This window comes from Trichosporon asahii, assembly GCF_000293215.1.
Source record: "Trichosporon asahii var. asahii CBS 2479 unplaced genomic scaffold scaffold00018, whole genome shotgun sequence".
In the NCBI taxonomy this organism is placed as follows: Eukaryota; Fungi; Basidiomycota; class Tremellomycetes; order Trichosporonales; family Trichosporonaceae; genus Trichosporon; species Trichosporon asahii.
In genome coordinates, this window is record NW_014040906.1 from 949,720 (window position 1) to 975,439 (window position 25,720).

Genomic DNA, 25,720 nt, shown 5'->3' on the forward strand with positions numbered 1-25,720 from the left:
GTCCACCTCGCACTCCCTCGCTTCGCTCGGTCGAGCTCGAGTATGTACTCACGTAGCGCTCACACTGGGCCACCACTCGACGGGCCACTTGGCGACTGCATTCTCGCACAGCGCCTCCCACAGTCCCGAGACGTATCCTGCAATGAGCGCAGTGACGAATGCGCTGACGCTGAAGAGCGTGTGCAGCCGCGGAATCAGGGGCGCCGGGACGGACACGAGGGTTGCCATCGCGTCCGCCGTTTCTCCTCTTGGTCGGTCGGCCGGAGGTTGGTGCCGAGGGCGGGTGAAGGAGGGTGAGTTTGAGTCGAGGAGTCGGGAGCCAACCGGTGCGCGCGCGGGGTGGGTTGTGCGCTTCAGTCGATGCACGCGGTGATGGCGGTGGCGTTGGGAAATAGGAAGAGATAAGATAGAAGAATGATGACAAGGGTGTGAAAGAGTTGCATCAAAACAAGGTATGGCAGAGCAGGCAGAGCAATCATGGTCACGCAGGCCCGGCCGGCATCCGCGTAGGAAGGAGGCTTGGATGTCGGGTCGGTTCATGTGTGCCTTGTGACCGGGGGGTTGCTTCTCACTGGCCACTGCGCGCGTGTATGAAGGGCGCGCGTGCGTGCGGGGACTGTGAATCAATGGATGCTCTTCCTCTCCGCGCGCGTCTGAGAACCCGGTGAGGCCGAGTCTCTTGGCCGAGAGCTTGTTCAGACTCTGACAATATCCTGCCTGCGTCATTGAGGGGCGTGCACACCCCGCCGCCGCGCCCTTCCCTCGCCCTGGCCCTCAACTCCCCGCAAACTGCCCAATCCGGTAAATGCCCACGCGACGCAGCCCTCCCACGCGTCCCACTCCGAAACCATACCCAGTATTCTGGTCACCCCCTTCAAGCCCTTCATGACCTTCGGCCGCCGAACCCACTGCCGCCGTTGACGCGTCAATCCTATCTTTCCAACCCCGACCGACGGCTACACCTTCGATCAGTAACAGACAGACAGCAGTGTGGCGTTTCACCTGCGGTGCATGCAACAGCCCCTCTATAGACCAAGGCGTTCACATTCGTATATACAAAGACGCGCCCTGCCGTATCGTCCAAAGCCGGACACTTGGAAACCGTATCGAGAAACGAGCAACAGACGAGACAGCCGAGACGCGCATAATAACTAGTATGAAGAAAAACTCTCTGCTGCACCTCCTCGCTACAGCCATGGGCATTCGACCGTCGGCGCGCACGTCGCTCACTCCCGGCCAAACACCCGACACCCGCTCTACTCCTGACAGATGACTGCGAGCTCCAGGCGCGCACACTTAGCAGCAGCCACCGCCAGTCTTCTGCTCAACGTTCTGGCCAAGACCCTTGATCGTCGACTTGCCACCGGGTCCAGAAGCCATCGAGTTCGAGCCCATGCGGTCCTTGATCTGCTTCGACATGGTCAGGAAAGCCTGCTCAACGTTGGTCGCGTTCTTGGCAGACGTCTCGAGGAAGGGAATGTCGAGCTCGTCGGCGAACGCCTTGGCGGCAGCGTAGTCGACCACCTTCTTGGTCGCAAGATCAGACTTGTTACCGACGAGGAGCTTGTTCACACCCTCGACAGCGTAGCGGTCAATCTCCTGCAGCCACTGCTTCACGTTGGCAAAGGTGTCGCTGTCCGTAACGTCGTAAACGACAATGATACCGTGTGCTCCTGTGCAGAGTTAGCGTGGCCGCGGTTCAACTCGACGAAGAAACTCACCGCGGTAGTAGGAGGAAGTGATGGTGCGGAAGCGCTCCTGGCCAGCAGTGTCCCACTGTTTAGGGGTATAGTAATATTGGGATAGGAGGCAGGGCGATTGGCGAGAGGGAAGAATGAACATGGAGGGAGGGGAACATGGTACCGTATGAGACGGTGTATTTACAGTAGGGGAGGCGTACGGATCGAGTATCACAACATACACGCCGAATTCATAGGCGGACAAGTTGGGCAGTCGAAGACAACAGTGGACCGACGACAAGAGTTGCACCAGACAAGTGTGACCGTAATGATGACAGCGGCAGGATTTTGTTTTCGTTGACAAGGAACCGGACCGACGACGAAGGGAGAGCCCATAATAATCCACACAAGTTGAAAGATGAAGGAAAACACCAATCAAACAGACAGTTGTAGTTTTTCCGATCCAACAGGAGATATCCAACAGGAAGGGTGCGTATTAAAACACAGGAGACGAAGAGTTTCGAAGCGATATTGACACATTAGTTGACCGTAATGTTGACAATATTGGGAGAGCCAAGGGAAGGAAAAACCCAAGATAAGACCAAGTATGCCGGGAGACAACAGATCGATTCCCAAGAAGCCGTGACGGACAACCGAAGGAGAACAACAGTTGAGACAGAGAGTCAGAGCGCCAAAAACAACAGAGCAAACCCAAGAGGAACCAAGAGGAAACCCATTAGAATTGACGAGTCGTGACGAGACGGTAGCGTTTCAGTGGTGTGAACACGTTTATGCAACGATGAGTTCAACCATTTTCGTTTTGTTTTCGTGTGCAGCCCAAGGTCGTTGACAGTGCGAATGGACGAAGAGCGCAGTGCGCAAGCAAATCGGTGCGACAAAATTGACCAGTGTGTGTCGACGCGTCGGAAGGCACCGCAGGTACCGAGCCGAGCCAGAAAAGCAGAACAGAGCAACCAGATGACAAGTGCAGCAGCGGCAGCAAAGGCAACGGAGGTCAGTCCACGATTAAGCCAGGCAGGTCAGGCCAGTGACGCAATGAGTGGAGTCGAGAACAACAAGTTTGAAGCGAGTAAGTCGTGAGTGTCGAGTGTGAAACCGAAATGCTGCGTCAGCTTTGACTAAGGACAGCTGAGTGCGCGGGGTACGCACGATCTGAAGCTTGACAGTCTTTCCCTCGAGGTCAATGGTGCGGATCTTGAAGTCAACCTGATACAGTCAGCTAAGGGTTCCAGTGAGATACGGGCAGCTCTACTTACACCAATGGTCGAGATGTAGCTCTCGGTGTAGGTGTCGTCGGCGAAACGAAGGAGAAGACAAGACTTGCCAACACCGGAGTCACCGATAAGGAGAAGCTATGGGTCAGTTCGAGTTCTAATCTCGGGATAGGCAGCGTGGGGCGTCTTCGGTTCAATCCCGGCAACCAGATAACGTCACGAGTCTAGGCTGGCGGTCGAGCACTGTCCTGCGCTGAGTTACAGACGAATCGCCGCCGCCAGTGACGTTCTGCGACGTCATGTCTAGTCGCGGCGCAATGAAGTTGCGTGAGGGGTGACGGTGGTGCGAACAGGCGGCGCGTGACGGTGCACTGTCTGTCGCTCCACGGCGGGCCGATGCTCACCTTGAAGAGGTAGTCGTACTCGGCGGTAGCGGCCATCGTGATTAAGTGCTAGGGGGTCTGTTGGTGAGTCACGAATGAGGCAATCGATAAAAGAAACGCGGATTGAGAGTAGTGACGACAGGTTGAAGTGGATCACGGGAAAAAGTGGGGTGGCAACAAGCGGAGGACAGCGCGAGTGATGAACAACGGGCGTGAGCGGGCAATGAAGGCGTGTCGAGGAACCAAGGTGACGTTCGGAAGATGAAGAACCGAATGATGGAGGCCAAGGCGGGCGCGGGTCAGCATCTGTACGCGTGCAGTCCTGCGTTGTTCGCGCGCGGGTCTGTCGAGGAACGATCAAACAGGTGCGGGGACGAGGACTCACCTGTGGACGGGGAAGGATGGATATGCGTTGGCCGTGGGTGATGGGGCCGTGGGTAGTCGTTGAGAGAGTCGTGCAGGAGATGAGACTAGGTGGCGAAGGCCTGAAGGAGTTGGTGTGGGATGGGATCGAACTTGGGATGTGGATGGATGTTGAAGATGAGAGAGAGTTGGACAGTGGCGTGGCCGAGTGCACGCCTGGGAGGGTTGCGCAGTGCACGCTGGCGTTGGCTGGCTGGCTGGGCTGGCTGGGCTGGCTGGCTGGCCGCTGGGCTGGGCAAAGGCTTCGGGTGTACGGCAGCGCCTGGCGACCATCCTACGGTGGGTGACCTTCCCGGCAAGCCCTGACCCAGCACAGCCAGCACAGCCAGCACAGCAAGAAGCAGTTCAGCCTGGACGGGCGTGCCTAACGCACGCTTAGTGTCGCACAGGCGCGTCAACTTGCCCATGCCTAATAGTCCCCCTCCCTCAGGCAGGCGGAATTAAGAGGTGTTTCGCTGCCCCTGGCCGTGTGGCAGGGTGGTCGCGTGTTTCTGATTCTGCAGTCAGGCCACCCAACCTTAATTATCGCGGTCTGGTCGAGACTGCACCTCTCGATCACCACACGAGTCCCATTGAACACCGATACGTACAGCGGTACAAGAGCAAGAGTCACGTCCCAACCTGCCTCAATCTCGTCGCTGTTATCGTGTGCCCAATCTCGTAATGCAACCGTCGCCATCACGCTAGCGGCGCTAGGAAGCACGCCGGACCCTGTCGCTGCCTCTTTGCGGCCGAAGGATGGTCAAGCGCACTGTCCCCTCATCTTTTTGCTCAATTACAAACAGCACGGTATGTTGGAATGCCTGCCTTCCCTTCTGTCCACACCATCCCGACTAAAGTGGTCCGTGAGCAAGACGCGCGCCCGATTTGTATTATGCAAACTCAACTCCCGCCCCGCTCACCATCTATGCCTGCCGGTGTCTACAGTGAGCGGTGACAGGCGATAGATAATTCATCAGATAGCCAGGACACCCAGGGAGGCAGGTACGCCCGGTTTCAGGACTCGGCCGTGACCGCCAATCAGCCAGCTCTCCGCCGAGTCGGACTGTTGTATTTTGGCTGGCGATAATCTCCAATCCTCACCGGCGCCGTAAGCAAATCTCAAAAGTCTGAACGCCGTTCGTCATGCCTCCCTCGACGTCGGCCCGAGATCTGCTTGACCGTCGTTGCTTTCTCGTTCTGCATATAATACTACCACTTCTTGCAACTGCTGGCCAGGAGCTCCCACGACCTTTTTACGACGACCTCACGCCCCCTCGTGCCGCCAGAGCAAAAAATCCGGCTTCCTCGGCTTAACTCTCCGACTCTCCGCCATTGCATACGCCTATCTTAGATTATCAACAGCGGTAACTGATCAGCGCCATGTCAGCAGCGACCGCCGCGCGCACCGGCATCTTCGGGCGGGTATGGGCTGCCTACCTCCGCGTGCTTGAGGAACACCCGCTGCGGACCAAGATGGGCACGTCGGGCTTCATGTTCCTGCTCGGCGACAGCATTGCGCAGTTCGGTATCGAGGGGCGGCGGCCGTTCGGGTCCCAGCCAGCAGTCGAGGACGAGGAGGACTCGCCAGAGTGGAACGTGAGTGCATGGAGTGTGCTGAGCGGGCGGACGTCGCTCCCAGCTGTACAACTGTCCCCGAAAGCTTACGTGCAGCGGAAACGCACACTCCGAATGCTCTTCTACGGGACCTGCGTCTTTGGCCCGCTCAACCACGCGTGGCTCAGCCTCGTGCAGCGTGTCGAGTTTGCGAACAAGTGGCGAAGTGAGTAGACCGGGCCGTCTTGGCTAGCTGCCTGAAAGGTTAAGTCTCATAGCTGACATCAGCACTTGCCGCGCGCGTTGCGCTCGACCAGGGAGTGTGGGGTCCCTTCATTGTGTCCAGTGAGTCTCCCGCTTACGTCTGACTTTCTGCCCGTGCCTACAGTATGCAGTCCGCCGTGACCCACGCCGTCGGGCGTACTCATCCCCGGCCGGCCGCTCGTAGCAGTCTCTGCGCTCCGCCGTCGCCAAGTGGAACGGAGCGCGGCGGAGGCGGGATTGGACCACAGCTACAACCTCTATCAGTTTTGAGCTAACAGCAGTGTTCTGGACGGGCAACGGCGTGATGGAGGGCAAGTCAGCCCCCGAGGTCAAGGCCAAGTGGGAGATGGCGTTCGTGGGGTCGTACTCCAAGTCTCTCTGCGTGTTTGGACCGACGCAAATCGTCAACTTCACGCTTACGCCGCCGCAACACCGTTTGGCCGTGCAGCAGCTTGTTGGTCTCGGTGAGTCCTCCTTCTTGCATTCCTCATCGCCGATGTGCCTCCCTCTGATAGCACTCTGTGCAAACTCACTCCTCCTTGGACTGGCAGCTGAGGAAGCGACGCTCAGATACCGAGGGCATCTTAGACTTTCCCCAGCTTCAATAGCTTCGAACTAGAGATCGGAAAGCTAACCCCCCCCCGCGCAGGCTGGAACACGTACATCTCATACATGAACAACTTCAACAACCGGCGCCTGAAGCTCGCCGCGGCCGAGCTCGCAGCCGCGCAAGCCGCCGAGGCCGAGGCACTGGCGCACGGCGAGATCGTGCGGTCCATCGACCCCGCGCACCCCGCCAAGGGCTCCCACGAGGCGGTCGAGAAGGCGCAGAAGGAGGTCGAGAAGCGCAAAGCCAAGCTGGACAAGATTGCGCATGCGCAGGGCGGCGGCGCAGACGGCGTCGCGACGAGAATGGGATACTAGAACTTTTTAGACTTACTTAGACTTTTTTTTTTTATGTTAGATGTGCATACTGTATGTGCATATGTGCATTTTTTGCTCCTATCGTCCGTGTGACACGCTACCATGCTCTATGACTGATGCTGCTCGTTGGATCTCGGCGGGTGGACTAGAAGTTGACAATGTCGCGGCCAAAGCACCAGGCCAGCGCCCAGTACACGGGCACGAGGATCTTGTTCCGCGGACTGAGCGCGAGGCTCATGTAGTAGCTCCTCCACATAATCCAGGCCATGAAGCCAGCCACGCGGCCGCGGAAGGTGGAGCTGCCGCTCCGGTCGACCATGGCCTTTTCGTCGCCGATGAACACCATGCTGCCGCGGTTCTTCCACTTGAACGCCGCCAGGTCGGTCACGGGCGTGCCCTGTGCCAGCTTGTTGAGCGATTTCGACATGTACGTCGCCATCTGGGCTGCGACCTGGGCCGTCGCTGGCAGACGCCCCGTGGTCGGTGTGCAGTTGTCACCAGTCGCCCAGACGTTGGGCACCACCGTGCCGCTGTTCTTGTCGATCACTTGCAGGTGCTCGTTCACCGTGATTCTGGGCTTTAGCTGTCGTCTGCGCCTAGACAAGCTGCGATGCAGCGGACGCGACTCACGAGTGCGTCTTGTCGTCCTTCTGCAGCGTCTGGAGCGAGTTGACGAATTCGTTCGCCTGCACGCCGGTCGACCACACGAGGAGACCGAAGGGGTCTGGGTCTGTCAGTTATCGCCCCACTTGCCATAGCTGGACTCACACCTCTCCCCGCTGTCGAGGTAGAGCGCGTGCCGGTCGACCTTCGAGATCTTCGAATTGGGCATGATCTTGATCCCGTCTCGGGCATACTTCTTCTCGGCGTACTCGCGCAGCGCGACGTCAAAGCTCATCAGGATACCCGGGGCGACGTCGAAGAGACGGATCTCAATCTTGTCCGCAATGTCGGGGAAGCGCTTGCGGACGTCCTCGTGCACAAAGTCGTGCAGCTCGGCTGCGAATTCGACGCCCGTAGGGCCGCCGCCGACGATACAGAACTTCAGAATGTCCCGCCGCTCCTGTTCCGAGAGAGAGGGCTCGTACGCCATCTCGAGACACTGCAGGAGACGGTGCCGGATCGCTCGCGCTTCGCGCACGTCTTTCAAGAAGTTGGCATTCTCCATCACACCCGGCGTCCCGAAGGACTGGGAGCGCGAGCCCGTCGCAATAATCAGTTTGTCGTACGGTACGTGGTAGGCGTCGGAGGGCGTGTACTCGGGCAGAATCTCGGCGCCGCTCGTGTAGTTCTTGTCGTGGGGCGAGGTCTGGTGCGGATCCTCGTATGGCGGCAGCGAGGGGGCGACGTGCACCACCTTGTTGCTGAGATCTGTAAGAGTTAGCTGTACTGATACACACCTTGAAGCTGGCTGCTTTACTGCTTCGAAGCTCGCAGTACGAAAGCTGGCCAGACTCACCAATCTTGTCCGCCCATCCCTGCGCATAGTTGACGTGCTTCAGCTTGCGCACGGCCTCGGTCGCAGCGCGGAACTCGAGCGTACCGACACATGTTGAGGCGAGGAAGGGGGTGAAGGAGAAGTAGTTGTTCGGCGAGACGACCGTGACTGCGGGCGTCAGTTGTGGTCTTCCTCGCTTTGTCTTCCCTCCACCGTCCCTCCGCAGTTCGAGCGCTGATATCTCTCACCCTCACCGTAGCAAGGACGTAGGTGGGTCAAGGTGGACAGCGGCTGCTGCCAGAGCTCCGCACTCACCATCATAGTGGTCCTTGTCAACCTTCCGTGCCGTGTTGTACCCCGCCCAACCCGATCCCAGAATGACGAGCTTCTCCTTATCGAGGACGGTCGAGCTGGAGAATGATCGGGTAGCTAGCGGCGTCGCAGCTCGCAGTGCTGTTGTCGAAGCAAGGGTCGGTGTCCGGAGTACAGCGCGGCGTATCGTCAGCATGGTCGTCAGTCTTGTCGAAGTAGTTGTAGAGAATAGATAAACGGAACAATGATGTCCAGCAATGAGACCGAGATAAACCACGGCAGGCATACGCGGATGCCAGAGATTTACACAGTGACTACTGGCACTGATGTCATGTCGTCATGTCTTCTGTGCTTCCCTGGGAGTGAAGCCGGCGGTTCCGTGCCTCGTGGTCGAGCTGGACCAGTCCGCGTGCCGGATCCGACGGACATGAGGTGAACTCCGCGACTAGGACCAACCCAAGCCTGTTAGGCTCCAGGAGGCGTAGCGGGGGCGCATTCCAGGCCGTTGTGCTCCGGTTCCGGCGTGATCTGCACGGTCGTTCGTCCAGTCAGCGGTTCAGCGCAGACTCTAGTCTGTGCACTCGCACAACGCCTGAGCGGTGCTGACCGTGTTTTGCTGACGAAAAGAGCCAGGAGCAGATCTGGCGCACGGGGCGGCTGACAGTTCGGGTTATGCGACTCTGCTTATGGACACAATATGCTTGTCCGGCGTGGCCGTGCATGGCCATGCATGCCCGTCGGCTCGGACGAGCCCGTACTGCGGGCACCGAAGAGATCTGACAGTGCTGCGTCAAGTCTCCTCTTCGATACGGACACTCGCGCTCTGACCGCGGGCTGTGGTTGCGCCACGACGGCCACGAAGGTCTGGTAATAGATTCCAGTCATGAATCTGCCGTGCGTGTGATGCATGAGGCATTCGAACCCGCAACTGCGCTGTGTCAGTACAATGGGAGGTGGCCCAGTGGCGCGGGGTATGCGCTGTTAAAGCGGGGCTTGCAGCAGTCACTGCTTCACGTGAAAGAAGACTAAACGGACGCTCCGAGTCATGGCGTTGTGGTCTGTGGAGAAGGGTGAAAGGTGAATACGATCTTCCGTGGCTGGTGGCTGACATTCTTTCATCGTGACGCGGGCTGCTCATTCCACAGCTCCCAGTTGCCATGTACAGAGCGCTTTGTACAAGCATGGAAAGCAGACCCCACTCGGGCCGCCGTGGGGGCCCTTGGGGCTGGCCAGGCTGGTGGAATGCGGCGCGACTGATATCTCTTGCAGAAAGCGAAACATCAGCCGCGTGCCAGCCTCGTGTGGTGGCTCACGTGCATTCACCGTACTCAGTTTCGGAGATTGATCGGCCCCTTCGGCGCAGACCTGTTCATGCCGATGTCGGAGGCGGCTGCCCGCAGACGCCTCTCAGGTGTCAGTACGGAATGCAATCACACAAACAGCGGCGGCAATCGCGCAGCCAACGTAACGAGCCATCTGCATCTTACATTGCCCACCTGATCGCGGTCTTGGCGGATGTAGCCAGATTTCTGATCACCGCAGCTAAAAGTGATACGGCGATTGCATGCACGCCCATTTTGCGTCCTCGGTTCCCATCGCTGGGGATCTGGGGAAAGCACGTCTTATCCCCTTCCTGGCCTCCTCGACGGACGCAGATGATCAGATTGGGAATATGCCACTGACAATCGCTTCGATGCCAGCCTGATCAGTAGAGCTGACCATGAAGGGGATCAATCAGGTTGGGGGTCGAGGATAGGGGCCACCGGACCGTGACCCGAGAACAAGGAACAGGTGTGCATGCCCTGGCCGCTGGCCCCTGGCTGACTGGTTGGCTGACGAGTCCTCGCCGACAGTCCGTGTCCTGTAGGTCTACAGACTTGGCAGAGAGCGATGGGCAGACAACCCATCAAAACTCAATCTTGAATTGGCACTGAATGGGCGCACGGTGCGACTGCCCCCAGTGAATGCGACCGTCTACGCCCAGGATGCGAGCAAAGTCGGGCGGGGGGAGATAAAAACTCTGATAAGCTCGTGCAATTCGTCGACAGGTGCTGTTTGCTACCTTTGTGCTTGTGCGCGATTAAGTGCGGCGTCGCATCCAGCTTGCATTGTGTGGCATTGAAAGGTACCGGAACTTGCGCAGGTGTGCGAGGCGACGCACGCGACGGCGTGCTCGTATTGGGCCACACTGGAACCCCGCGGACAGGATCTTGCAGGCGTTGCAGACGGTGCGACGGGATGAGGCAGAACCCCGCCAGGCCCGCCGCAGACCTCGCTAAGAGCACCGCGCTCAGCGCTCCGCGCTCCGCGATCGACCAATGGCCGCCGCAGATCACGAAACGGCCAACCTTCATGGCCCCGTGATTGCGGCGTGTGCAGAGGGGATGGGGCGACGCAGGCGTGCAGGCTCCGCACCGCGCTCAACGCCACGGCCGGCGGGGTGCGGAGTGCGCAGCCCGGGGCTCGCGGCGTCCGGGGCGTCGAGGGAGCCGGGAGAGCAGCTCGTACGAGTGAGCTCCGCGCGTTTGGGAGCCTGTGAGCTGTCCGTATTGGTCTGGGGCCGTTCATTGGGGAGAGCAGCAGTCACGCCGGGAAGCAGAGCATGCAGAGCAACCGCATGCAGCGCAGTCTGCCAAGAGAAACATCGCCGAGGATACTCCGGACCACATCGTTTGGAGCCAGTCACAGACTTCCACCGAGACGTGCGACCGCTCGTAAACGAACAGGCACAACGGCCGGTGTCCATGGGTGAGCTTGCGACCGCAGGACCGGAGTTGGACTCGGGGAAGTACCGGAATACCGCTCGCTGTCATTGGTAGCGGATACGGCGCGGGGCCCACCGTCATCGCACGCCGCTGGATATGACTGACATACCTTGACGCGCGCCGACGGGACGCTAATAGATATGAGCTGGAGGTTCTAGACGCGCCGTTGCGCCGCACTGACGCCGCACTCTGCCAGGCCTGGTGGCAGATCAGGTCTCGGTGTTGAGTTGAGGTACTCGGTGGACCTGTGGAGAAGGCACTGGGTGGAGCTCGCCGTCTGGTTGCGCACACAGGCCGCACACAGCGGCCAGCGGCTTGGTGACAGCTGGTGACACACGAGCCGTGCCTGTGACCCGTGAACCGCCCTGTCGAGCTGCTCTGAGCTCTGAGCGAGTAGCGATACGCTCTGACCTGGGGATGCTTCGCGACCACTGCCGCGTACAACCGTCAGCCTCCTGGGTGCCGCTGCCGCCCACTGATCGTCACAGGGCGCTGCAGGATATACATACTCTTGCCCCAGGACTCGAGCACGTCCTCAGCCTGTAGAACATCTGTAGAACCCTTTAGTGTTCCGGCGGAAATAGCTGCAACGATCAGGAGCGAGGACAGCGGGAAGTAACACACATGGTAAGGAGGAGATGGATATAGAGAATACAGCACTGCCCAGGAGATCAACCGCGAGTGAGCGACCATCCTTTGACCTGACTGTCACAGGGCGTACGTAAATACAACCCTCCTAGCGAGGTCTCTGTCTCGTCCACTATCAGTCGCAATGTCCGTGCTCGGAGCTAAGGCGGGGCAAGGCTTGGGCACGTGGAGTGGGCAGCGATCGAGCAGCGACGGCTCAGGCACGGGATGTGTGCCGTTGCCGTCGGCTTGTTTTGGAGGACGACTGGAGTCCCGCGGCGTCAGGTGTTGCTCGCTGCCCGCGGCCGTGTGCGGGCGGCTACGGCTGGAGAGCACGCATGCGTGTGTATGATAGGAGCGCTGTGCTCGATTAGTGGGTGCGATGGGCAGGATGTGGGTGCGTTTGTGGGAGAAGGTGTGGGGCTACGGGCGGCGCGCGGGAGGCACACATGCGGGCCAGAGGGAGACGATGCGGGGTCATGCGGGGCTGTATTTGTCCGTCTAGGGACGGGGGCCACTGCGACCCCCGTCATTGGTGCACGCCCGGCCCCCTGTCGACGGATCGAGGGGTGAGGCCCCGTCAAGCTCTGCTGGATGCGCATGCATTCAATGCAACACCTCGTACCTGGGATTTCCAACTCTGTGACACGCTGTGAGCATGGCATGGCATGGCAGCAGGAAGGAAGGAAGAGACAACAGGAGACAAAGGAGGGGTGACGAAACCGAAAAATGTGGACAGCATGGGTCTCACTCACTCTAGCAGAAGTGGCTGCGGATCCGGGCGACGGGCGACGGACGACGGAACGTCGGGTCGGGCGAGCAGACGGACGAAAACAGTCGGTCGCAGCCACCATCTGCCCCTCCACCGCCCAGGTGTCAGCCTGTTCTCTTTTCATGTGCCCATTCTTTGCCTGTGCCGCAGTGCAGAGTGGAATGCTAAGGTCCCAGCAGCTGGGGCAGTTCTGAGAAAAGAGATGTGTCAGGTGAGCAGCGAGAATAGAAATGGGGGCGGCATCGGCGGCAGTGATCGCGCAACGATGCAGGGAACTCGATCCCGACGACAGCATTCGCTTGCAGCGCGATGGGTGCTAATGGCAATCTGTAGATCGAGAGATGGGCGACAGGAACGGGATGAGAGACTCGCAGCAGCATGCAGCACCAAACACTAGGCCAGAGGAACAGGAGAGGAAACGCAGCTGTGTCAGATCGCAAGTGGAGGTGTCGCGGCGGCGGTCGACATCGGTCCTAATCGTTGTTCTCTGATCTTGCAGCCTTCCTGACCCGCGGCCCTGTCGCGCGGCGGCTGTTCCTCCCCCTCCCCCTGCCCCCTGCCTCTTCCTGGCCCTTCTGGGTTCCTTGGCATTCACGTTCGGCGACCTATCAGTGTGACACGTCATAAAGTATGAGTCACATGCCGAGACAACGGTGGGACAGTGGTGATTTCGACGACCGGTTACTGCTTTCCGGAGGCGGTGGGGTCACGTGTCGCGTGAGGACGAACTGATTGTGGACCAATGATAGCCGAGTTTGGCCGTCAGAACCGCGCTAGTGCGGTTCGGAGCGGGCTTAAGACGGGTTTACGGTTGCCCCAAGGAACCTGAGATCACCCAGTCGCGCCGCCGGCCTCGCGCGGGCTCCTGGCTGCTCTCCTAGCTCCTGGCTTGCTGCGCCCCCCGCCCGCGACGCCCGCCGTGCTCAGGGATGCCGTACATGGTACGGGGGCCCAAAAGATCAAGTTCGGAGGCAGCCTCAGGGTCCTTCCATCAGCGTCCCAGCACACCACCACCACCACCAGACACAACGGGCACCAGGCCCAAGGGGCACGACCCAGACCTCCCTAAACGACACACCGCCGACGACCGACTCCAATCTATCACCAACCACCAAACCAAGACCGCAAGACGTAAAAATCAAAACCAGCAGCTACCACTATCGCTCACCACCGAGCAGAAGACTACTTATTCCACAAGCGTCCAACCACATCGCTTCTTCCCCTCCTGACACCCCCTTTGACTACCCGCTTGCACGCACGTATCCTCACCTCTCTGCATTCTCATTCCTCTCAACAGCTCAGCGACAGTCAAACACCAAAGCCGCAACCTTCGGCATCGTCATCGTCGAGCCCATCCCCGAGGCAACGATTGATCGCCTTCGTCACCACCACTCGTCCTCACCACCTACCGTTCCCCTCCCCCATCTGTCGTCACCCCAGCCATGGCTGCCGCTACGACAGAAATCACCATCGACCCTTTCCTCGCCCTCTTCGGCGGGGAGCTTCCGGAGCCTGCCGCCCCCGAGCCTGGAGGTCAGCGTTCCCGTTCAGGCTGCTTCACTTGCCGTCGACGAAAAGTCAAGTGTGATGAGTCCAGGCCGATCTGCGAGAAGTGCCAGATCGGACACCGTGACGTGAGCCAGCTGCCTTGCCGTCATGTTTGCAGCATTGCTGACAATCCTACAGTGCACCTGGCCGCCCGATGACCCCGTTCAGCGCAGGAAGAACCGTCCTCGCAAGCCGAGGACGCACAGCGTTGCTGAGCCCCCTCCCAAGAGCCGCAAGTTCAAGCTCCCGTTCCATGCTCCGGAGACCTTTGTGTCGTCGCTCCCGATCATTGGCTCGCTCAAGGGCAAGGAGCGGGAAATCGACCTTGTTCCGCACCACCTGCGTGCAGAAATGATGATGGACCCGTGCGTCCCACATGTACCGACAGAGAGCTGACAACCCGCAGGTCGTTCCTCCAACCTTACTTCCCGAGTGTGTGAGTATCACAAAGTCCGGCGGACCTGATGGTGGAGCACACCATGTGCACACCCTGTCTCCGTCTTTTCGTGCCCTAGACACCACTTGCTGACCGTCACAGCGACGAGCGTCTGGTCATGCGCCACTACCTCTCTCGAACTGTCCACATCATTTTGGCCTTCGAAGCGCCACATAACCCATGGAACCCTTGGCTTACGGTGCACGCACCTCTTGCCTTCACTCACTTGCCAGGGTAAGTATTCGGAGCTTTTGGCTTACTCCTCGATGGACAGTCTGCTGACACGGTCTCCAGTGTGTCGCCCGCTGCCGATGCTCTGCGCACAGCCATGCTCGCGGTCGGTGCCGTGCACCTTCGCTATGTGTCCAACCCCAACGATCAGGAAGGGGCTTGGCGCATCACGCAGGCCACCCGCCCCCGGGTGCTCGAATTAGTCCGATGTGCCCTCGAGGGTCCAGACGGAACGCCCAAGACGGTCGATAAGACTGAGGTCGAGCTGGTTCTTGCCGCTTTGCTCAGCTGCACCATCGCATCTGTAAGTGGAGGCGGCTCTCCCGGCCCCGTTATTTGTAATTTCATCCTGACGTTTCACAGTCATTGGCCGCCGACGAAGCCTGGCACTCGCTCCTTACCTCTGTGCTCTCTCTTATCTCGCGCTTAGGTGGAGCACAGGCGCTCCTGGTCGACTCGCCGCGTGACCACCTGTCGCCTTCCCGATTCGTACTGGAGCAGCTCGCGGTCCGTGATGTCTTTGGCTGCATGTCCACGGAGCTTGCCCCCTCCATCCTGAGGGACGCCTTCACTCCCTGGTTCTTCGAAGCCGAGACTTGGTCTAGCAACGAGAACGAGTGGGAGAGCGTTGAGCGGATGTTCGGCATGTCCCGCGGCATGGTCGACCTCATTGCTCGAGCGTGTTCCCTTATCGCACGGGTCCGTGAACGGGGCTACATGCTCACCGAGCACAAGGCCACGACAGGGTCGCAGATCTCGACGCTGGCCCTTCGCCTGCCCCCGCGCGTGACGGCCAAGTTCCCTCAGAACAACAACACCCTGTCACCCGTGCCCAAGCAGGAGCTGGGTGAGCCCACCGCAGACACCGCTGCCATCCTGGGCACCGGCACGCCCACCACCAATGACGGCACGCCCCGTCTCAGCGAGCGTGCCGAGCTCGAGGAGCAGGCCAACAGCCTCCTGACCGAGCTCAAGGTGTGGGACAACTCGACAAACTTTACGCCGTTCCACCCGCGCACCCAGTACGGCAACATTGCTTACCGCCACGCCACCAAGATCCGTCTCCTCCGCATTGTCTTTGGCGTCGGCAGCAACGACCCGCGCATCGACAGCGCCGCCCGCGCCATCATCGAGCTCGCCAAGGAGATGCTCGCGATGTACGGCCGCATCGTCTGGCTCACGTGGCCGCTCATCATTGCCGGCTTCCACATCCCCAAGGACGACCCGATGCGCCAGTCGACCGTCGAGCTCCTCAGCGAGTTTGGCCCGCACGCGTGCTTCGACAACCGTGCCGCGAGCCAGATGATGGAGGCCTTCTGGCTCTACCACGACGACGACCCCGAGGACCTGACGCCGTGGGAGGTCGCGAACCGCCTCAACTCGCGTCCGTTCCTGGACTAAGCGGTCGCTCCACATCGCAACTATCATGTATAAAAATCTAGAAACGTAACAACCATCAAAGGGTTGGGAAAAAGGGCGCGATAGGGAGCGCCCGTGTCAAGAATAAGTCATAAGTAACAATAGTAGGGAACCTTGGAAACTGTAAAAGGATGCAGAAACATGTATGACTCATAAGACTTTCTTGGGCAGCTGCTGGCGTCATTGTGGAATGCGGAGCATGGGAGCTTACGTACCGCCGGCAGATGGAGTGGGAAGGGGTGATCTCGACCGGGCCTTGGTTGCATGGCAGCACTAGGGCCGTAGAGGGGAGCAGATGGTCCGAGATCGAGACCAGGTCGACGACGGTCAGACGACCGTGCATCAGCATGAGTGAGCTGTGCAGACGACAACGATGCATAAACCATAAACCCGAACAATTGACAAGAGTTTTCCTCACTGTGGAGCGGGTAGCCCCGTACCTCCTTTCCATTCTTTCTCCACCAGTTCCAGTTCCTTAGGTTCAGACGGAAGGACGCTTGTCAAACTCGACCTGGTCGACATGGTCGACCTGCGACACGTCCTCGCCATACCCCTTCTCCGTGTCCTCGACGTGCGCCACATGGTCCTGGGGCAGGTCGGGCTTCCACCTGCGAGAGCAGTACACGATGGCGGCGGCGATGAGCACCGAAGCGCCGCCCGTCGCGATCGTGGCGATCTGGCCGTTGCGGAACTTGGGCGCCTGCGAGACAGGCCACAGCGCGATGCCGTACCACAGCGCCCAGAGGTTGGAGAACAGGTTCATGCTGAAGAGGGTCATGGAGCGGAGCATCTCGTCGTCGCGCGTCAAGGCGTTCGCCCACGCAAAGTTGGAGGCTTGGCCTGCGTATCCGATTCCTGCACGTTAGTGGGGTTTGGTCGTCGTTGTGTGAAGAGGGGGATGATAGGACGGAGTGAGATGAAAGAAAGGCGTGAGGGGTTCACCGTAGGACCGCCGACCCCGAGCAGTCGCTGGGCACGCTGAGAGGGAGCTGGTGGGCAGTGGGCGGTGCCCGGTGGCCGAGTGACAGCGACTCAGAGTGGACTGAGGCGCAAGGGGCGCAAGGACGCACGGACGCACAGACACTGCGGCCGAGTGCGTCTCCCTCGCCATGCCCCGTCATCCTCGCCTTCCTCGCCACCCCTCCCCAAGCCGTGGCAGCGTGGCAGCACAGCCCAGTGGATCAGTGGCACACGGCCGTGGCACCATCGCGCCAAAAATCACCATTCTCTCCTCCCGTCTCCTCCTCTGTCTTCTTGAGCTTCCAAGTCTCAAACTCACCTGCAATGATGTACGCAAAGAATTTGGCGCCGGTGCTGATGTCCCACACGAGGATCATGATCGAGCTGATCAGAACGCTGATGTACATGATCACGTTGGCCCAGAAGCGGTGTCCCGTTGCGTCGCAGTACACAGTCAGGATGTACGTGCCTGCGCTCGTCAGCTTGCGCACGCCCCGCGCTTTGGCTTCCAAAGACTCACCCAGAATAGCGGAAGCAATAGGCGTCAGACCGAGGTAGTTCAGCGTAACCGGGTTCCACTGAATCGACTTGAGCCACAGCAGACACTCAGAGTACACTCCAACCTTCTCAAACGACGTCGCGCTGAGCATGAACAGGGCGCTGAAGAGGTAGAAGCGCCACGTGGTGACGATCTTGATGCACGAGGCGCGGAACCGGGGCCAAGTGATGACATAGTGTTCCGTCGGCGGAAGTCGCTTCAAACACAGCTGTCGCTCTTCTTCACTGAGCCAGAAGGCCTTGGTGGTGTGCGGAGTGTCCGGGAACATGAAGTAGCCGTACAGCGCGACCGGGACCGTGATCGCAAAGTCGATGAGGAAGAGCCACTTCCAGCCAGCAAAACCGGACCTTCCGTGCATCGTTTTCTGGATAGAACCTTGCATTACTCCCGAAAAGAACGAACCGAACTGCGCGGCTGTCACAAACACCTTTCGGGTCAGCAGCTTCACGTAGAGCCAAGAATCATCAAGATTGATGAAGAATTGAGGGAGATATGAAGGAAGGAAGGTAAAAGGCGGAAAATTCGGGAAAATCACTCACTGCCGTCCGTTTGCCGAGCTCCGAGTCCTTGTACCATGACCCAAGGATGTAGTGCGAGCCTGAGAACGTGCTAGCCTCGAAAAGAGCCATCACGAAGCGGATTCCCATGACCTGACCGGGGTTGGAAACGAATGCAAGTCCCAAGGTGCAAAGTCCCCACGCGAACACGCAGAACGGGAACCAGACACGTGGTGGGATGCGGCCCGATGCCAGAATGACCGCGCTAGGCCACTGGCCTACGACGTAGCCTGCCGTGAAACATGAGTTCACGAGCGTCAGGTCGTTTCCGACGAAGCCGACGTCCTCCTTCATTCCCGTCACATAGGCGTTGGACAAGTTCGTGCGGCTGTTGAGGTCAGCTGCTGCAATTTTGGGAGCTGGAGGATCCCCTTGCCATAGAAATCTGAGACGCCATGGAGCCAGAAGAGCGTGCAAAGCGGTTGTGATTGCTTTGGATGCTGGCAGCCACGACCCCGTGCGAAATCACCACAAACCACGCTCAGTCGCCACAACCACGCGATAAATCACGTGCCTTCACTCCAACCCACAGCCGGCTTGGCTATACTCCAATTTCAGAACAGTTTGCTTCCGCCCCCCATCAGCCGCTGCATCCGGCGGCAGCTGACCGGTGGAGCAGATGGCCCACATGACCGCATCACCTCATGCCCACCCCCGCCAGCCTCGCGACGCCTCTCGAGCACCAGCTCACCCAAGCACAAGCAAGACTCACTCAAGGTAGTTGACCCAGTACGAGAGACACACGTAGGAGAGAATGACAAGGTCCAGCTTGAACAGCAGCTTGCGCTCCTTGGGGTCCTCGGGCGGCTCGCCCCAGAAGAATTTCTCAATTTTGCGCTGTGTCTTGCCCATCGTGCTCGTGAGTTGTCTCGGTTCGTGGAGTCGGATCCGCGGGGGTGCTCGGTGATCGGGTAGTGTGCGATGCGCTGTTGGGCGCGCGTCGACGTGGGGATATGTGATGTGATGCGGTCTGTGATGCGATGTGGAGCGACGGACTCGGTTGCGGAGCGGAGCTCCAGTCCCAGCTCTGTTTGATCGCGATGCGAAGATGCGAGAGAACGATTCGAAAGATTGGCAGACGTGTTTCTTATGTGTGGGCTTGTATGCCGGCCGAACGCCTTCTGGGAGCCAGAACCTTGCCGGAATCGCCGGGGTGTTATCTTCGAGTCGCGGATCGCTCGGTTGCGGCGCCAGACCGAGTAAATACTGCCCAAATGCGCAAATGCGCGGCGCGTCTAAGTCGTGTATGAGTTGTGTTGCGGAGCAAGCCGCCCCGCTCTCTTACGTTCCTGCGTTCAGCGATAGTGTTCGGAATGACTTTACATTCTGTTACAGCGGCAGAAGGCCTACGCGACCCAAGGGCGAGCCCGGCAGGGGCGAGGGCAGAGCCGGTCATGTGCGATCGCACGATACGAGGGCTCAGGATCCAAGTGGAGGAGAACCGCGGTCGGGTGTTGGGTCCCGGGCCCTTACCGCTCCGTGGCACGGGAGCGCGCGCCTGTGCGCCAGCTGACGAGAATTCACCTCGAACGCCTCTGCATGCCAGTGCTGCCGCCCAGGCTGTTGCCCACCTGCAACCGCAAAGCCACCTGCTGCCCGCACGCTCCCCACGCCGGCGGCAGCACGGAAGTGCAGATTGCGGTTCGGCTGCAGCGCGCTAAAGAGAGCGATTGCCGAGTCGTGGCTGAGGCTCGTCGCGGGTTTTTTGCCCACTTATCAGAATTTCTGCCGTGTAGGACTGATACCACAACTGTTCACGACAGCCACATCAGAGTTCTGAATTGCAGACTATCTATGTGTTAAGTTAGTTATCGGGGCGCTATCATCCTATAGCTTAGAGGTCTTATTATTGGGTCCCAAAGCTCAAAGCAGAGATTGCGGGCAATCGCCTCAGAGGCAGAAGGGCCAGTTGAGAAAGAGCTAGGCGGAAGTTCAACCCGCTATGGACAAGGCGGCGCCACAGCGTATACGGTGCTATAGAGTGGGGGAGTCAGGACTGCGGCGAACTCTCGATACGCGAGACCTCGTCTATCTAACTCGTCTATCAGCTGTTTTGGCTCAGGCCAGGCAGCCAGGCAGGAGCGGTGTTCAACTTTAGTTTGCCGTCTCAGCCCACCTGGCCAAGGCGTGCTGCTCATGGGTCAGGCCGATTATGGCTGCTCGTTCAAAGCCCGAGGAGGCGCTGTCAATCGTCGGTGGCCGAGACAATGCGGCGATTTGTGATCCCAAGATGTGTTCAATTCATGTGTTTACTATGCTACTACAGACTAGATCTTACCCAGGGCCTTGGCGGCGACCTCAGCAAGGGCGAGCGCCTTCTCCTCCTCGAGGCGCATCGTGACAACCTGGAGACCAACGGGAGCGCCGATGACCTCCTGCGGGTCGTACCTCTCCCAGATGCGCTTCTCGACGTCGTCGCGGAAGTCATGGATCTGGACCTTCTCGTCCTGCTCCGTGACGAACGAGACGGGGAAGACGGCGCTGCTCTGGTCGGTGATGTTCCACATGGACGTGTACGTGACATGCTCGTACGTGTAGCGGGGGCACGAGGCGTAGGCCGACACGGGCGAGATGACACCGTCGAACGGCCGTCCAGTGCCGGTGAGCTCGGCAGAGGCCATCCAGTGGTCGAGCGCCTTCTTCGCATAAGCGGAGCGCTCGGCCTGGAGCGTCCAGAGGTCGCCGACCGCGGGCGGCTTGTCCTTGAAGTGCTCGGCGGCCGCCTCGAAAGCCTCCAGTCCCTTGGGCCACGGCTCACCTCCCTCCTTGATGAAGCCGGAGATCTTCGCACCACCGTCGCCGGCGAAGAAGCGCTCCAGGAGCGACTTGCTCTCGGCCGCGTCGTACGGCGTCCACTCGACGACCTTGTGGCCTGCCGCCTCGAGAGCAGCCTTGGTCTCGCGGAGCGCACGCTGCACCGGCGGCAGAGGGCGGACGAGACCGTTGTCAACAATCATACCAAAGCAAAGCTTCTCGGGGAGCTGGACCTCGCGCCAGGGGATCGGGACGACATACGGGTCCCGGAGCCACGGCTGCGAGCCAACGACAGTGCGGCACCACAGCTTGCACGCCTCGAGCGAAGCCGACATCGGCCCGTTAATGGAGCGCACGGCCTCCTGGCCCGGCATTCCGGAGCGGGCGCCGTATGTCGGGAAACGGCCGAAGGACGGCTTCAGGCCATAGATGCCGGAGAGGGCACAGGGGATACGGATACTGCCGCCGATGTCGGTACCAACGCCGAGGGGAGATCCTATTTGTCAGTTCTGCGATCGGGCTCGACAGCAACTCACCCTTAAAGGCCAGAAGGGCACCCTCGCCGCCGCTGGAGCCTCCAGACGAGGTGTCGCGGTTCCACGGACTGGCGGTGTATCCCCAGACGTTGTTGTAGCTCTCGGCGATCATCATGGCAGTCGGGACGTTCGTCTTGCAGAAGATGATGCCACCCTGCTCGCGCAGAAGCTGCGTCAGCTCCGAGTCGATGGAGGCCGGGTCGTTGGCCCACGCAACGAAGCCGACGGTCGTGTCCACGCCCTTGACGTTGAAGTTGTCCTTGAGCGAGATGGGGAGACCGTGCAGAGGTCCAGCGGGCTTGCCGGTCTCGGCGTAAGCGGCGTCGATCGCCTTGGCGCGCTCAATCGCGTCGTCAAACAGGATCTCGGTCAGACAGTTGGTCTGTCGTTAGTACGGGTTCGAGTGCAGAGGGGCGCTCATTGTTGCGCTGCGGGACGGCCACGCTCTTTCGCATCATGCACTCACGAGCTGCTGGGCAACGGCCGCGCGCTTGCAGAACGCAGTCACGACCTGCTCGGACGTGAGCTCCTTGTTGACCATCTTCTTGACAAGCTCAGGCGCCTCAGTGTCGGTGATCTTGATCTCCTCGGGCGAAAGGACGCCGCAGCTCTCGGCGACGCTCTGGACGTTACGCTCCTCGACGTCCTTGATGATCCACGCCTTGGGGATGAGCGCGTCGCGCGCAGCGCGCTTGCCGGCCGAGACGGCCTCCCAGTCCTGAGGGTTGACAGTCATGCTGTGTGATGTGTATCGGGGTGTGTAGGGCGGAGGACGGAGGTGGTGCCGAAGAAGCAAGCTATATGTGAGCGACCTCGGGGCGGCAGATAGCGGGCCGCTGTGGGGCCGCATGGTCTTCGTGCATACTGGCCGTGGCCTGGCCGGCTGGGCGCGTCGGCCTCAGCCGAAAGATAGTGGGCAGTGGCGTGCTAGGAACGCGATACCCGACTCTGGCCTGGAGCCGGGTGGGCCGCGGTATCTCTGCCGAGGGAAGCAACCCCCGACCACTACCATGGACGACGCTGTCGTGTCTGCTCAATTCGAATGCCACCGAAGGGCGCAGGCCGCCGCGGTTTCGCTGGGAGAGCGAGCATGGCGTACGACCGCTGGCCGCTGGGTACTCTGAGTGGCAGACGCCGAGATTGGCCGGGGAGACTTCGGTGAATTCGGCACTGGTCGCCGCTTCTTTGTGGCCGTCTCGGTACAGAGACACCCGCGTTATCGCACTAGAAGACAACTATCGCACTGCAGAAACCTCTCAACTTGTCGACTGACTCCTATCGCTAGCGATATGCTCACGAGCAGTCCATCGGGCCATTGGGCAAACCAGTTCCCAGATGTACGGTCTAGCTGCCGTTAAATTGTTCACCTGGCACTCACTGCAGAACTGAGAACTTTGGGACAATCAGGTCAGCTTTCTTGCAGGTCTTTACCACGAGGCCATCAGCAAAATCGATGTCCAGGCCATTGTTATGATGCTGACATCCAGACTGCCGCGTAGTCACCCTCGACGAGCTCTATCTGTGGCGGGCGGGAGGGACGGATGGGCCCCATCACGCCGCTTGCACTGCGGAATCATCATGGACCGCGCGAGGTGCAACGACTGAGGGCTGAGCACGTCTGAACTCTCCGATGGCTTACAAAGCACTATCAGGACCCGTCCACTCACTAAGCACTGTCGAATTGCTGTAGGACGTGCTCTCGAGAACATGCTCACGTGCTCTTTCTGGCTGCCGCCAGCTGCTTCACTGGTTGCAATTCCATCGACGTCATGACGGTATGCCGCATATTTAAGAATCCGGAACCTCTCTAAGCTGCCATATCGCGCAACAACAACAATGTCCTCACTACAGTTCAGCTCCTACGACGGATACGGCCAGTACGCGCTGGAGAACTTCCACTACTCGCAGGCGGTGCGTCTCGGTGACCGCATCGAGTGCGCCGGCCAAGGTGCGTTGCGCTCTTACCAATCGCTCAACCTCGCATCGTCTTCACAAGTCCTGCCAAGCTAACAATGAGGCGGATGGGACCCGGCCACAAACGCGATCCCGGACGACATCGAGGAGCAGATCGCTCAGGCCTTCGAGAACGTTGACTTGACAGTGCGCACGGCTGGCGGAAAGGGCTGGGACCAAGTCTACCGTGTTAACTCGTACCATATCCCCCTGGACGAGAAGGCGCTCAACGCCATGGTTGAGAACTTCAGGAAGTGGTGCCCGAACCACAAGCCGCTGTGGACTTGTATCGGCGTGCCGCAGCTCGGCTTGCCTGCCATGAAGGTCGAGATCGAGGTTGTGGCCTACGACCCGAAGTAGACGTCCCCGGAGCGGCCGAATCGGCCGAAGGCCACCGGCGGTCCTCTATCCATGTCGCAATCTCTAGGGCTTATACAGCTGCACCCCTGCTCCTTTGTCTTATGCATACGTCGTAGTCCAGCTGCTATCGCATCCCACAACGTGCTTCTCGCGCGGCACTGCTCCCGAACATCATGTGCAGCATGCTGTCACGTGCATCCCCACCACTTCATAGCTAGCCGTTCCTGCGATTCACGGTCAACCTTCCTCTTCCTCTCCGGTGCCGGACTCTCGGTGTCTTGTCACCGCCGCACCACCAGGCCGTGCCGCGCAACCCGCGCCGGACTACCGCTCACGGGGCCCTTGATCGCCGCGATGCCTCCGTTGCCAAGCCCCCACATGCTTGTCGTGGCTTGGCATGTCTGTCCGCCTCTGCCAGCTTCTGCCAGGAGACTGCCAGCGGACCACGCGTGGTGACTTCCCCCGGGTTTCAGCTGATCTGGAGCAAGCACGATCGGTGAATTTGGGACCGAGCACGGGTGCGAACTGTTGGACACTGGTGCGGACACGCCGCGGCCTGAGCGGCGGAAGCGCTACGAGTGTGATGGGAGCCCGGATGTAGCTGCAAGACACCGCAAGCAACGTGCTCAAACTCACATGCTGATCATGCTAACCACGCTGACGGTCCCCAGGTGCCCCAACTCACCCCCACTACGAACACGTCTGCCGAGTGTGCCGCGATGCTAGTCCACCGACGACGGAGGATGTGGGTGAGAACCGCACCTTGGCACGGGCTGCCAAGCTCCCGTTCAATGTGGTGTGAGAGATGCAGAGGCATTTATAGAGCCAAATGAACCCCCAGACGTGGCCCCACATCGACAGACAGACAGCAGCAGCAGCAATGACCTTTGACAAGTCCACCGTCAAGTTCTCCGCGTACGAGGGATGGGGCCAGACGGCGCTCAAGGAGTACCACTACTCGCAGGCCGTGCGGGTTGGCGACAACATCGAGTGTTCGGGACAGGGTGAGTGGCTTCCCTCATCAGTACCTCCATACCCGCTTCCCCATTCCCATTCTCATCCCCGTGTGCCTTCAGACAGACGCCATTGTCTTCCCGCGCCCTCTTCTGCTTCCGGCAAACTGACCCCTTCAGGCGGCTGGGACCCGCAGCCCCCGAATGCGATCTCGGAGGACGTCGAGGCCCAGATCGAGCAGGCGTTCAAGAACGTCGAGCTCGCGCTCAAGTCTGCAGGCGGTAAGGGCTGGTCACAGGTCTTCCGCGTGCGCTCGTACCATCTCACCCTCGACGATGCCGCCATGGACCTCATGATCGCCAACTTCCGCAAGTGGATGCCGGACCACTGCCCCGTTTGGACCTGCGTCGAGGTCACCCGCCTCGGCATTCCGGGTATGAAGGCGGAGATTGAGGTTGTCGCTCACGACCCGAAGAACTGAGTGCTCTGGGCACATCGGGCCGGGGAGCCGGAGACGGGGAGAGATGCGGAGCGTGGTGGCCAAGAGGGAGGCGAGGCCCCGACCGACGCCGCGGGACGCTCATGCCCCGCTCTGGAACAGCCTGCGCCGCAAGGCTCATCAGCCTTAGTTGTAGTTATTCACTGGATTAGGTGTGAGAGATGAACAAAGAAGTGTCAGAAGGCCCAACAAAGGCCGCCGCCTGGTGGTCTGGACGCAAAATTCCCTGACAGGCAGTGACTCACGACTCGAGTGGTAGTAGTCGAGAATTTGACCATTTCTGACTTATGTTCGATATCTGGGCAGACTTTGAGTCGTCGCATGCATACCTGCTTTGCGTGGGCAAGAGTCGTACCCGTCTAGACCGATACGAGCGCCTGGTTGTATCGGTGGGGGGAGAGGCAGACCAAATATACGACGCGGCAAGCACAGAAATCGCGGGGGCCCAGGTTCGAGAGCAGAGCGGTATGCGATTACGGCCCAGGCCGGTGAGGGATCCGCCTGAACCTGATTCCTCAGCCAATCAGTTCGAGCCGAGCGTCTAGCCGAGCTCGTGTATCAGCGACTCACAACCTCCACCAGCGCCATCCACAGCC

At 59.8% G+C, this 25,720-nt stretch overlaps 8 protein-coding genes across 8 annotated transcripts; 4 read left to right on the forward strand and 4 right to left on the reverse strand.

Annotated features, from left to right (window-relative positions):
* Positions 1-1,296: 1,296 nt before the first annotated feature.
* Positions 1,297-1,842, reverse strand: A1Q1_08272 (ras-related protein ypt1; the record flags this gene model as incomplete). Its single annotated transcript, XM_014326419.1, has 2 exons — positions 1,297-1,673; positions 1,722-1,842. 2 exons carry the CDS (start codon positions 1,840-1,842, stop codon positions 1,297-1,299), a joined length of 498 nt encoding a protein of 165 aa, XP_014181894.1.
* A 3,240-nt stretch (positions 1,843-5,082) lies between these two features.
* A1Q1_08273 (uncharacterized protein) lies at positions 5,083-6,444 on the forward strand (the record flags this gene model as incomplete). The annotated part of the gene is made up of 5 exons (XM_014326420.1): positions 5,083-5,298; positions 5,374-5,482; positions 5,535-5,601; positions 5,785-5,984; positions 6,170-6,444. The coding sequence occupies 5 exons, from the start codon at positions 5,083-5,085 to the stop codon at positions 6,442-6,444; spliced, it is 867 nt and encodes a 288-aa protein (XP_014181895.1).
* A 145-nt stretch (positions 6,445-6,589) lies between these two features.
* On the reverse strand, positions 6,590-8,390 carry A1Q1_08274 (NDE1, external NADH dehydrogenase; the record flags this gene model as incomplete). The annotated part of the gene is made up of 5 exons (XM_014326421.1): positions 6,590-7,016; positions 7,075-7,168; positions 7,213-7,815; positions 7,904-8,050; positions 8,198-8,390. The coding sequence occupies 5 exons, from the start codon at positions 8,388-8,390 to the stop codon at positions 6,590-6,592; spliced, it is 1,464 nt and encodes a 487-aa protein (XP_014181896.1).
* Positions 8,391-13,800: 5,410 nt separating this feature from the next.
* A1Q1_08275 (uncharacterized protein) lies at positions 13,801-15,974 on the forward strand (the record flags this gene model as incomplete). The annotated part of the gene is made up of 6 exons (XM_014326422.1): positions 13,801-13,992; positions 14,045-14,271; positions 14,313-14,342; positions 14,445-14,576; positions 14,637-14,877; positions 14,937-15,974. 6 exons carry the CDS (start codon positions 13,801-13,803, stop codon positions 15,972-15,974), a joined length of 1,860 nt encoding a protein of 619 aa, XP_014181897.1.
* Positions 15,975-16,473: 499 nt separating this feature from the next.
* Positions 16,474-18,920, reverse strand: A1Q1_08276 (uncharacterized protein; the record flags this gene model as incomplete). Its single annotated transcript, XM_014326423.1, has 5 exons — positions 16,474-16,847; positions 17,215-17,421; positions 17,473-17,938; positions 18,051-18,453; positions 18,781-18,920. 5 exons carry the CDS (start codon positions 18,918-18,920, stop codon positions 16,474-16,476), a joined length of 1,590 nt encoding a protein of 529 aa, XP_014181898.1.
* Positions 18,921-20,335: 1,415 nt separating this feature from the next.
* A1Q1_08277 (acetamidase) lies at positions 20,336-22,094 on the reverse strand (the record flags this gene model as incomplete). Its single annotated transcript, XM_014326424.1, has 3 exons — positions 20,336-21,318; positions 21,359-21,740; positions 21,825-22,094. The coding sequence occupies 3 exons, from the start codon at positions 22,092-22,094 to the stop codon at positions 20,336-20,338; spliced, it is 1,635 nt and encodes a 544-aa protein (XP_014181899.1).
* Positions 22,095-23,194: 1,100 nt separating this feature from the next.
* Positions 23,195-23,671, forward strand: A1Q1_08278 (uncharacterized protein; the record flags this gene model as incomplete). Its single annotated transcript, XM_014326425.1, has 2 exons — positions 23,195-23,306; positions 23,376-23,671. 2 exons carry the CDS (start codon positions 23,195-23,197, stop codon positions 23,669-23,671), a joined length of 408 nt encoding a protein of 135 aa, XP_014181900.1.
* An 880-nt stretch (positions 23,672-24,551) lies between these two features.
* On the forward strand, positions 24,552-25,106 carry A1Q1_08279 (uncharacterized protein; the record flags this gene model as incomplete). The annotated part of the gene is made up of 1 exon (XM_014326426.1): positions 24,552-25,106. One exon carries the CDS (start codon positions 24,552-24,554, stop codon positions 25,104-25,106), a length of 555 nt encoding a protein of 184 aa, XP_014181901.1.
* Positions 25,107-25,720: the final 614 nt, after the last annotated feature.